At 40.0% G+C, this 12,836-nt stretch overlaps 1 protein-coding gene across 1 annotated transcript; it reads right to left on the bottom strand.

Annotated features, from left to right (window-relative positions):
* Positions 1–374: 374 nt before the first annotated feature.
* On the bottom strand, positions 375–9,614 carry rpl8 (ribosomal protein L8). Its single transcript, XM_078559738.1, has 5 exons — positions 8,861–9,614; positions 8,542–8,683; positions 6,876–7,094; positions 6,051–6,166; positions 375–581 (listed from the first exon to the last, which is right to left on the bottom strand). The coding sequence occupies exons 1-5, from the start codon at positions 8,996–8,998 to the stop codon at positions 423–425; spliced, it is 774 nt and encodes a 257-aa protein (XP_078415864.1). The 5' UTR covers positions 8,999–9,614; the 3' UTR covers positions 375–422.
* Positions 9,615–12,836: the final 3,222 nt, after the last annotated feature.

The raw sequence follows: 12,836 nt of genomic DNA, 5'->3' as shown, positions 1-12,836 counted from the left end.
TCTACAGGACATTAGTGAACCAGATGGGTTTTTACGACAATCAACGACAGTTTCATGGTCCTCATTAGACCGTTCCAGGTTTTTATTGAATTCAAATTCCACCACCATCTGCTGTGGTGGGATTCAAACCTGGGTCCCCAGAGCATTACCTGGATCTCTAGATTACGAGTCCGGTGATAATACCACTACACCATCGTTTCCCCCATAGATAAATAATTGAAGGAGAAAGGAATAAATTATGCTGATTGGTAAGATAACAAGGTGGAAGGAGGCCTATACGGAACATAAACACCAGCATAGTCTTTGTACTGGACAGTGTATTTCACAAATTATTTTTGTAAATAACTAACAGCTTTATACTAGTAACAAAGTGGTGTTTTTGAAATCATTTTTATTGTGGAAAATTTGTGCATTTACATTAACTAGTTCTCCTTCTCCTGGACAGTCTTAGTACCACGCAGTCTACCGGTACGACGAGCAGCAATGAGACCAACCTTACGACCAGCTGGAGCATCTCTCCTGATAGTTGATGGTTTCCCAATGTGCTGATGGTTACCACCACCAAAAGGATGTTCTACAGGCTGTGGAAGAAAAATGACGGGTTAACAAATCCTGTACCACACAATTCTTGTCGGTAAATGCAATTTTGTATACACCAAAGCTAATAGAAATTACAAGCTGGAAATTAAATTACTCAGCACGTGTGGTGCTTACCCACAACCTGTGTGGCAGTCTTAATTCCATATGCCCCAACCACTTATCCAACCTATAATAAACAGTGCCATGGTTTCTGCTTCAAACTATCCACAGCCTCCTACTCTTTGTAAATTTCTTGCTTGAATATTTACTTAAGTCACTTTGTTCTAGTCCCTATGATTGGAAAGGCTATATGTACTGATTTATTCCTTTATTTTAAGCAACTTTCAAACAACTAATTCTCTGTTCTAATGAAACAACACCTGAGCGAATCCACACTGTATCCTCTCAGTTGCTTCGACATCGGCCCTATAATGTAGAGCCCAGACTACTCCTACACACAAAATGTTAATACACATCAATACATCTTTGCTTTTATATTCTGTACTTCCATATTCTGTACTTCCTGCTGTAGAATACAGTATTAAGCTTTTTTATGGTCCCATCTACTTGAGCTGCTTTGAATTCTAAAATATCTCTGCTTTTCAACATCAATAGGTTTAATCTAACAATAAACAAATTCAGCCTGCATTCATAGTCTCAAGCCTTCACTGCAAGTTGTGCATTGCTGTCATTTCTGTGCTTAAGATCACAAAGACCAAGGTGATGTACAGACTCAGTCAATTTTGACTCTTCCACACAACTAAAATAAATGATTGTGAATGGTTCACATACCTAAATGCAACTACTGCCAGCTGAGAATTATATCAGAGCAAGCTTTGAAATCTCCTAAATCACCCATCACTAAATCCCAGAAGAGATTTTAGAATAAAGATAACTTGTAATAAATCATTATTGATCAAAGTAGTTGAAACAAATTCAGAGAACCAAATATTATAATTAACAAATACCTTGTATTTATATAGCTAGCACATTTAGCATTATAAAATTTCCCAGTGCTTCACAGGCAGAAATAGATTTCTGTTCACCCAGGACTGGATGTCAGACAAGCAGTCTGACAATTTAGAGACGGTGGAGTAAAGCTGGGGGTTATCAATGTACATATGGAAACCGATGACACATTTTTGAATGATGTTGGCAAGGGAGCAGCATATGTCAAATAGGAGGGAGCAAAGGACAGATCCTGGGGGGACACCAATGTTGATGGTGCAGGAGCAGAAATTCATACCATTGCAGGTGATTTTTCAGGCGAAGACTCGATGGATAAGTATAGAATCAAGCAAGTGCAGCCATGTAGCTGAAAGGTGGAGAGGTTTGAGGAGGATTGTGTGGTCAACTATCTCAAAGACTCAAGAATGACAAAAGGGTATAGTTACCATTGTTAGTATAACACACAATGTCATTTCTGATTTCCATAAGAGCTGTTTCAAAGCTTTAGCAGCACAGAAACCTGATTTCAAGGATTCAAACATATCGTTCCAGGAAAGATGGGCACGAATTTGTGGTGACAGCATGTTTAAGGACTCGAGAGGAAAGGTATGTTGGAGATGGGGCGGTAATTTACAAGGACGGAGGGGGTCACTTTTTTTTTGATGAGTGGGATGATGTTACCTCATTTGGAAAAGAGGGGGGAACAGTACCCGAACAGAGACTGTTAGCAGTATCAGCTAACATGAAGCGACAGGAGAGAAACTAAAGGAAGGTGCAAGTTCAGTGAACATCAGAACAGGAGTAGGCCATTTAGCACAAGAACTGTTCTGCCATTGAATAAGACCATGGCTGATCTGTAACCTAACTTCCTATACCCACTTTTGCCCCAGATCCCTTAATTCCTTTGGTTAACAAAAATCTATCAATCTCAGATTTAAAATTAACACATAAATTGCCATTTTCAGAAGAGTGTTCCAAACTGTGTACAGAACTGTTTCCTAATTTCACTCCTGAAAGATTTTTTTTTTAAAAAGACTATGCTCTGTAGTCGTAGACTCCCCAACCAGTGGAAATAGGGTAGATCAAAACTTTGATTAAATCACTCCTTAACCTTCCAAATTCCAGGGACTACAACCCTAGTTTGTGTAACCACTCTTGGTAATTTAACCCTTGTAGTCCAGGTTACCATTCTAGTAAATCTATGCTGCACTCACTCCAAAACCAATACATCCTTCATAAGATTGGTGCCCAGTCCTGCTCACAGTATTCCAGGTGTGGTCTAACCAGGACTTAGTACAACTGTAGCTACTTCCACCCCCCACCCCATGTATTCTAGTCACCTCTTCAAAAAAATTCAGTAAGGTTCATCAGAGGTGACCTACTCTTTTACAAAGCCACATTGGCTCTTCCTGATCAGTTTGAACATTTTGAAAATTTCTGATCCTCAATTATAGACACTAGCAAATTCCTGACAGCAGATGAGACTAAATGATTTGTTTCCCTGGTTTCCCATTCTCACTTTGTTAAATAGCATAGTGAGAGGCATAAATCAAAAGGAACAGTTCCTGAAGAGAGAACTTGAAGATTATAATTCGTGCACTTGCAATGTTCTCACCTACTTCCTTTAAAACCTTAGAACCTAGCTGGTCCTGGGTAAATAGGGTACCTGAGAGAAGTTCGGCCTGGCAGGCTGGGGAAGAGGAGACAGCAGAACTACTGTCTCAATCTTAGTGACAGAAGTAGTTCATGAGCTCTTTGCACTCGTTAGAGGCAAAAGATGGAAGGGAAGTGCGGTTTAAGATGACAGTTTAAGATGACACTGGCTACGGGTGAGGTCCCAGAGGACTGGAGAATGGCCAATGTTGTTCCATTGTTTAAGAAGGGTAGCAGGGATAATCCAGGAAATTACAGGCTGGTGAGCCTTATGTCAGTGGTAGGGAAATTATTGGAGAAGATCCTTCGTGACAGGATTTACTACCATTTGGAAGCAAATGGGCACGTTAGTGAGAGGCAGCATGGTTTTGTGACAAGGAGGTCATGTCTCACTAACTTGATCGAGTTTTTCGAGGAAGTGACAAAGATGATCGACGACGGAAGGGCAGTGGATGTTATCTACATGGATTTCAGTAAGGCCTTTGACAAGGTCCCTCACAGCAGACTGGTACAGAAGGTAAAGTCACACGGGATCAGAGGTGAGCTGGCAAGATGGATACAGAATTGGCTTGGTCATAGAAGAGAGAGGGTAGCAGTGGAAGGGTACTTTCCTGAATGGAGAGCTGTGACTAGTGGTGTTCCGCAGGGATCAGTGCTGGGACCTTTGCTGTTTGTAGTATACGTAAATGATTTGGAGGAAAATGTAACTAGACTAATTAGTAAGTTTGCAGACGACACTAAGGTTGGAGGAGTTACAGATAGTGAAGAGGACTGTCAAAGGGTACGAGATATAGATTGGTTGGAGACTTGGGCGGAGAAATGGCAGATGGAGTTTAATCCGGACAAATGCGAGGTAATGCATTTTGGAAGGTCTAATACAGGTAGGAATTATACAGTAACTGGCAGAACCCTTAAGTGCACCGACGGGCAGAGGGATCTGGGTGTACAGGTCCACATGTCACAAAGTGGCAACGCAGGTGGATAAGGTGGTCAGGAAGGCATATGGCATGCTTGCCTTCATCGGCAGGGGTATTGAATATAAAAGCTGGGAAGTCATGCTGCAGCTGTATAGAACCTTGGTTAGGCCACACTTGGAATATTGCGTGCAATTCTGGTTGCCACATTACCAGAAGGATATAGAGGCGTTGGAGTGGGTGGAGAGGAGGTTTACCAGCATGCTGCCTGGTCTGGAGGTTATTACCTATGAGAGGTTGGAGAAACTCGGATTGTTCTCACTAGAGTGACAGAGATTGAGGAGCGACTTGATAAAAGTTTACAAAATTATGAGTGGCATGGAAAGAGTAGATAGTCAGAAGTTTTTTCCCAGGGTGGAAGAGTCAATTACTAGGGGACATAGATTTAAGGTGAGAAGAGAAAACTTTAGAGATGTGCAGGGCAAGTTTTTTACACAGTGAGTGTCTGAAATTCGCTGCCAAAGGTGGTGGAAGCAGGTACAATAGTGGTGTTTAATGGGCAGCTTGACAAATACATGAATAGGATGGGAATAGAGGGATACGGACCCCGGAGTGCAAAATGTTTTAGTTTGACAGGCAATATGATCAGCGCAGGCTTGGAGGACCTGTTCCTGTGCTGTACTTTTCTTTGTTCTTTGTTTGCAGCAGAGAAAAGCTAGGAATTATCCTTGTATTCCAGGATGATTCTGGAATAGTGAGCAACTTTGGCTGATGACAGCAGAATCCGACAGTGCCTTTGTGGTCCAGCCAGATCTGTCGGTGAATGGCAGAACTAGTTCAAGGCTACTTAAATCTAAGGGATGCAAAGATGAGGATTGTACCAGGGAAAAGAAAAAAAGTAAAAAAGGGAAAGGTGATAAAAGTGGAAATAGAAGTGATGGCCTCAGGTCTTGAGCAGCAGTCAGATTGAGAATAGACGCAAGAAAATTCTAAACGGAAATTATAATCCAATGCCTTAGATCAGAATGTTATGAACAATTTTGCATTTATATAGCACCCTTAATGTAGAAAAAGTTCCAAGGCACCTCAGAGCAGTGTAACCAAACAAAATTTGATACCAAATCAACAAAGGAGATATTAGGAGTGACTAAAAGCTTGGTCAAAGAGGTAGGTTCTAAGGATAATCTGAAATGAGAAGGATAGGGAGGTGGGAGGTTTAAGGAAGGAATTGCAAAGCTCAGGACACAGATGGCAGAAGTCACAGTTGCCATTGGTGGATCGACACCAAAGTTGAAAAGTCAGCTTTAACATGAGACTGCTGTAGAAGAGGGGGAATACATGTAGAACCTGACATGTCTGTGGATGATTTTACATGAAACAGCATGTAAATGAGGATTTGCAGGGAGCCATGGATAGATTGTTGGGTAGACTCTAGAGACAACGGTGTGGGAGAGAACCATTGTTTGACAGATTCGCTGACTTCGAATCAATAAAACAAAGTGAGGGCATTCCAACTTTGATCAAGCGAGGGGCAGCTGTTGCATGAAACTGATGTGGTTAACCTGGTGACAAACTGCAGAGAAATAATAATAGACAAGATTAGTGCACTATAATTACAGAGAATGTGACTAGGTTACTGCCATATCTGACAGGAGAGGTTCAATATGGAGCTGCAGGAAAAATGGATATGATTTGTGAGGCAACAACACCTTCAAAGACTTGGGGGAGGAAAGGGAGGTTGGAAATGGAGAAGGGATTTGCAAGAGCAAATGGGTTGAGGGTTTTTTTTGGGAGAGGTAACAACAGTAGCTTTGAAAGAGAGAAAACACCATTTAAAATGTCAGTTAGCATGGGGGCTAGGACGAGAAGTTGGGTGGTCAGCAGTTTAGCAAGAATGAGGCCCAAGAGAGCAGGAGGTGAACCATCCATGGGAACACTTAATAATTGTTCACTTACATTCATAGCCACACCACGGACACGTGGCCAACAATTTCTCTTTGCCTTGTATTTGTGATAAGCCCGACCTGCCTTCAGTATGGGTTTGTCAATACGACCACCACCAGCAACAACGCCTGCAAAGTAAATATTTGACTAGTAATATACAAAGAGATTTGCATGGTAAGTAGCTTAAGTTACCCATTGTTCAAATGTTACCACCCCAATCACTTCAATAAAAAGGTCACCAGACTTAAAAATAACTTGCGTATTGCTGAAAAAAAAGAGAAGCATGTCTCTTCTTTCTTTCAGCAATACTCAAAGTTCTGTACTACCAAATGACTTAAAGTAACTTGTCATTTACTCATTGTAGCAACTGTTAAATAATTAGATATCAAGACACTAAAGATTTGTAATAAATTGTATTACACATAACACTGATTAAATCAGAAATAAAATACAATTAATTTTAAACCAGTTTTCATTTTTACGTAAATATTTATAGACAAGTATTTCATGCATCACACGGTTGAAGTTCACCTCAAACTTCTGGATATTTTGACATGGACAAAATATGCAGATAAGTTAGTTATTGAAGTAGATGCCAATGTGGAGTTGGATCCCACCAATCTTTGACTGGAATGAATGCCACTTTGATTTACAGGAAATATAAATCCTGAACCAAATGTTTTGTCTTTCTAATTTTGGATGTAGCTCACTTCTTATTCATTTACATGTTAAAATCCAAAAATTGAATATATACAATAAATATTTATAGTTATAAACAATTGAACTTTTAGACTAACTTTTCAAAATATTGTCAGAGAGGAGTAAATGAAATCTTACCAACAATAGCTCTATTAGCAGAGGAAACAACTTTCTTAGAACCTGATGGCAACTTGACACGACTTTTCTTGGTCTCAGGATTGTGGGAGATGACTGTGGCATAATTACCAGAAGCACGTGCAAGTTTACCACGGTCACCTGGCTTCTCCTCCAGGCAACACACAATGGTACCTTCTGGCATAGTACCCACAGGGAGGACATTTCCAATGTTCAACTGAGCTGCAAGCAAGAAAGATTTTGCAAGTTTGCGTCTACAGTTTTGGTACAATTATGATACTTTCCACAGCACACTGCTTACAATTACAATATTTATACACATTGCTGAAAAAGAGACATTTTTGTCAAAGCTTCGACAAACTAGATATCAAGACACTGCAAAGATTTGTAATAAGTTGTATTACACATATCACTGATTAAATCAGAAACAAAATACAATTAATTTTAAACTAGTTTTCATTTGTCTAAATATTTACAGACAAGTATTTCATGTATCACGTGGTTGCAGCTCATCTCAAGCTTCTTGGTATTTTGACATGGACAAAATATGCAGCTAAGTTAGTTATTGAAGTAAATGCCAATGTGGAGATGGATCCCACCAATCTCTGGTAGGAATGCCACTTTGATTTACAGGAAATATTAATCCACACCACCCCGCATTATTACTGAGCAGAAGCCAGATCAAGAAATTCAGTAAACAGAATGCCTACTTTTAAAAAAAGTTCCAAGATACATGCGATGATAGAAATTTACATGTTTCAGGTACAATGCAAAAAATGACTGAGGAATCTACAGCAGTTCGGTAATGTTGGTATAGTGGTCCCAATTGACAATTGGGTACTCGTAAATGGCCGGGGTTGATTGGATGGAGGTGGCAGGGGAGGCTACAGGCACAGGAAGAGATAAAAGGGTGGCAAGAATCGTTGTGAACCAGGAGAGCATTTGATGTGGGAACATAGGGATAGGCACTTCAAATAAACATGACAACTAGGAAGTAGGTTCCATGGCCTCAAAGGCTGTGTCAGTATGTGAGCATTGGTAGAGGAAAGAGCATGCTTAGCGTTTCCTCAGTAGCAGTCAAGGTAGGAATACTTAGACACAGAGGGAGAAGAAAACATTTGTAGGAATCCCATCCATCTTTCCAACAATGGGAAGAGTCATTTCCAAAAAGCTTTTTAAAAGAACCTTCAAAACTGCTAGAATTTTAAGAAACATGAAGAATTTCAAGTCAGTTGCTGTTAACATCAAGAATGTGAATGTGAGGCAGCCAAGATGGCACTCAGGCATCTGACTGGAGGCCTGAAGTCTGGTGGAGCACATCATCCTGGAGTCAAATCTTAAAGGATTCAAGTAGTATGTGACATGACAGGATGAGTTTAATCACAACTAATATAATGCAAAATATTCATGACATGAAACATCACAAGTGTTGTGCTTCAAAAACTGACCCCCCCACCCCGCCATATGCATTTGATAAATGTCAATGTTTTAAACTCAGGTCTGTCACAAATTTACTATTTCTGGCAACCAGCTAAATACAGAGCAGGATTAACCTAGAGCCTTCCAGGTTTGCATGGCATGGGTATTTGCAAAATAAATTCTCTAAACATTTAAGAGTAGAAACTACATTAAATGAAAAAAGGCAATTATATAATTTCTCTCAACTTACCCTTCTTGCCACAATAGATAAACTGACCAGTGTGGATACCCTCCGCTGCAATGAACAACTCAGTCCTTCTTTTGAACCTATAAGGGTCACGAAACACCACCTTTGCTAAAGGAGCACCACGACCAGGGTCATGAATTATATCCTGCAAAACAAACCAGGAACCTAATCACTCTGTAATTAACTCTGCCATGAATTTATCCATTTAAGCTGTTAAGCTGATTTTAGAGAAGTGTTTATTGCTTTACCCTTAAACACTCAATTCCATAGATAGAAAAATTATCTAAAAAAAATTCAAAATCCTTCCTGAAAGAATACTTGCCTTGACAATGCCCTTGATATAACCATGACGTTCAGCAAAGTCCACAGCTCTCAACTTTGCAGGACCTTTCCTGTGTTTCACATGAGCTTTGAAGACGGAGCCTGCACCCTTTCTCTGACCTCTGATTACACGACCCATTGTACACTACTGCAAAAACAAAATTTAAAATGTGATTTCTTTTCTATATCCCCAGCTGTTCCATAAGTTATAACAACCTAATTAGTACTCAAAACTCCAGACATTTTGCTTCCATTTAAAAGTGACTTAAGTGTTCTCATCTTTTGGCAAGGCTGAAACGTAGTCAATTAAATGTAAAACTACAAGTGTGTGTAGTAAACATGTTTAAGATTATTAAAGTGACAAGTTATGCATTATAATTTATTTTCCAAGTTTTTACAAAAATAAACCAAGTCTGAATTCAATTTATCTTCCCTCCAATCCCCATTTTCCCATAGGAGTCAATTTAAAGCCCAATCCCTACAAATGCCAAATAACGAGGAGGGGGAAAAGCTAAAACGGTCAGTAGTTTTTCCTCGTTACACTCGGCTCCATGTTACTTAGAACAGGAGCCTGGACCAAAATTTATTTTAAACTTCCATCTACTAGGATATTTCATAAACAATATTCACGGCAGTAACATCAACATGACACTGATTAATTTGCTTGGAAAATATTAAACGGATGGCTGATCAAATGAGAGATTGCAGTTGGATTCTCACTGCCACTGCCAGTCTCCATTACGCCTACCTCGAGCGAGCGTCTAAGCGAAAGGAAGTCATCATCTCCGCGCGACTACTTCTTCCGGATCCATCGAGTGCGTGGCCTGTAAAAATTATATTTCTCCACAAATAATGCACAAAAATTGAAGACGATTATTTTGAAGATTATAGACACTAAATTTTGTCAAGGAAAAATTGAAAGCGCTTTTTTTTGTTAAATTAGAAAAGGTTCTACGTATCTTCGGCGCTGCATGACGGGAATTGAGTTTTGTTCTATTTCCGGTGGGCCTGCGGATTTTCAGTTATCAACCAGCAGCTTGGTTTCTGAGGATTCCCGGTTTATTTACGGGTAAAGAGTTCCCATTATCCGATAAAAACAATTTCTTCCCCGTATTAAGGACATGTATTATGAATATTTTATTTTAAAAATTGAAATTAAGATTTTCTTTTCTCCCCGTAGAGTGCTGATGTGTCAGCTTTAGCTCAATGATAGCACTCTCAGGTAAAAGCAAAAACTGCGGATGCTGGAAATCTGAAACTGAAACAAAAACAAAAATTGCTGGAAAAACTCAGCAGGCCTGACAGCATCTGTGGAGGGGAAGACAGAGTTAACGTTTCGAGTCAGGTAAAAAGTTGTCGGTTCAAGCCCCCACTGCAAAGACTTGAACGCGTGGGCTGACATTTCAACGTGGTGCGAAGGGAGTGCTGCGTTGTCTGAGATGCTGTCTTTTAAATGCGATATTAAGCCCAAGTCTCTGCCCTCACGTGGCTGCAACAAATCCCATCATCATCAAGTGTGCTCTGCCCAAAGGCTTTGGCTCACAGTCTTCTCCAAGTCTCTCTATCCTCTGTCAGCCTTTTCATTTCCAATTTTCAAACTATCCAACATTGATATTCTCTTCCTCTTTTTCCTTGAGATCTTCCCTCTGTAACGTCTCTTAAGATGTGCCCTGAATATGTCTCTGCCTTTTCCTAATTAATGTTCAGGAAATGTCTTTGTTCGTTCACACTCCTCTTGGATTTCCAAAATGCATTTGATAAGATGCCACAATCAAAGGTTACTACAAAAAATAGAGTAACATATCAGCACGGATAAAGGATTGGTTAGCTAACAGGAAGCAGAGAGTAGGGATAAATTGGTTATTTTCAGGTTGGCAAGCTGTAACTAGTGGAGTGCCACAGAGATCAGTGCTGGGACCTCAACGATTTACAATCTGTATCAATGACTTGGATGAAGGGACCAAAAGTATGATAGCTAAATTTGCCAATGACACCAAGATAGGTAGGAAGGTAAGTTGTTATGAGGAGGTAAAGAGTCTACAAAGGGATATAGATAGGTTAAGTGAATGGGCAAAAATTTGGCAGATGAAGTATAATGTGAGAAAATGTGAACTTTTCCACTTTGGCAGGAAAAATAGAAAAGCAGTGTATTATTTAAATGGAAATAGACTGCAGAACTCTGTGGTACAGAGGGAACTAAATGTCCTGGTGAATGAATCACAAAATTATGCAGATGCATAAGTTAGGACTATTTTCCTTGGAGAAAAGAAGATTGAGAGGAGATTTGATAGAGGTATTCAAAATCATAAGGCCCTGGACAGAGTAAGAAGGGAGAAAATGTTACCACTCATGAAACGATTGAGAACGAGAGGGCACAGATTTGAAGTAATTTGCAAAAGACACAAAAGTGATATGAGATAAAACTTTTTCACACAGTGAGTGGTTAAAATCTGGAATGCACTGCCTGAGTGTGATGGAGGCAGGTTCAATTGAGATACTCAAAAGGGAATTAGACTGTTATTTGAAAAGGAACAATGTGCAGGGTTATGTGGAGAAGGCAAGAGAATGACACTTAAATAAATTGCTCATGGGCTGATGCAGACACAAAGGGCTGAAGGGCCTTCTTCTGCACTGTAAAAATTCTGTGATTCTGTTAAGTGATTGGGAAGCAAATGGAATTTGGTGTTTATTGCAAGTGGAATGGAATATAAAAGTGGGGAAGTTTTACTGCAGTTGCACAGGAGCTTGGGGAGACCACATCTGGAATACCGTATACTGTTTTGGTCTCCGTATTTGAAAAAGGATATAATTGCTTCAGTTCAGAGAAGGTTCACCCGACTCATTCCTGGGATAAAGGTCTTATGAAGAAAGTTTGAACAGGTTGGGCCTATATCCATTGGAGTTTAGAAGAATGAGAGGTGATCTCATTAAAACATAGAAGATCCTGAGGGGACTTGATAGGGCGGATGCTAGGAAGATGTTTTCCCTTATGGGGGAGACTAGAACCAGGGGACACAGTTTAAAAATAAAAGGTCTCCCTTAAGACGCAGTTGAGGAGAATTTTTTTCTCTCATTGGTCTGTGGAATTATCTTCCCCAAAAAGCAGTGGAGGCTGGGTTATTGAATTTATTCAAGGCTGAGTTAGATAGATTCTTGATAGACAAGTGAGTTAATGGTTATGGGGGGCAGACAGGAGAGTGGAGTTGAGACCACAATCACATCAGCTATGACCTTATTGAAGGGCTGAATGGCCTACTCCTGCTCTTAAGTCCTACATTCTTATGTTCCTCAGCACTTCGCGATTGTTACTTTTTCTGTCCAGCTGGTCCTTTCCATGCTCCTCCATACCCACATTTCAAATCTATTTAGCAAGTTGTTGTCCTCCTTCCAAAAAGTCCAAGTCTCACATCAATATAAAACAACACTCCAAATCAAGCTCTTTACAAGTCACTTCTTAAATTGTTTATTCAGCTTTCTGGTTAGTACATGTCTCTTCTTACTAAATACAGCCTTTCCCATTGCAATCCTTGTTCTTATTTCTTTGTTGGGCCTTCTGTCTGCAGATATTATGCTTCCTAAAAACATGAATCCTTGCACCTGTTCTAGTGATCCCATAACACTATGTAAAAATGAGCAAAGAAATGCTTGGCCAACATTTATCTCTTACCCAACAGCAATCAAGATCAGATAATGCCATGGGAGGTTTTACGTGCACCTGAGAGGGTAGACTTATTTTTCGCCTCATTCAAAAGTCAATATTCCTGACAGTGCAGCACTCCTTTAGTACTACACCAAAGTGTCAGCCTGGGTTCTGTGCTCAAGTCTCACGAATGAAATTTGAACCCACAGCCTTCTGCCACCAACAATAAAGTGCTGTAACTGAGTCAAGGGTGGTCATTCATCCAGTTTTATACCAGAGAGTTTGATTTTCAGCTTGTCTATCCACTGTCCGGTACTGGATGCCTTTATGTCCAGTA

The sequence above is a fragment of the Cetorhinus maximus genome, chromosome 16 (genome assembly GCF_964194155.1).
Source record: "Cetorhinus maximus chromosome 16, sCetMax3.hap1.1, whole genome shotgun sequence".
Lineage (NCBI taxonomy): Eukaryota > Metazoa > Chordata > Chondrichthyes > Lamniformes > Cetorhinidae > Cetorhinus > Cetorhinus maximus.
The sequence above is the reverse complement of the archived record's forward strand: the minus strand, read 5'-3'. Positions and strand labels throughout refer to the sequence as shown.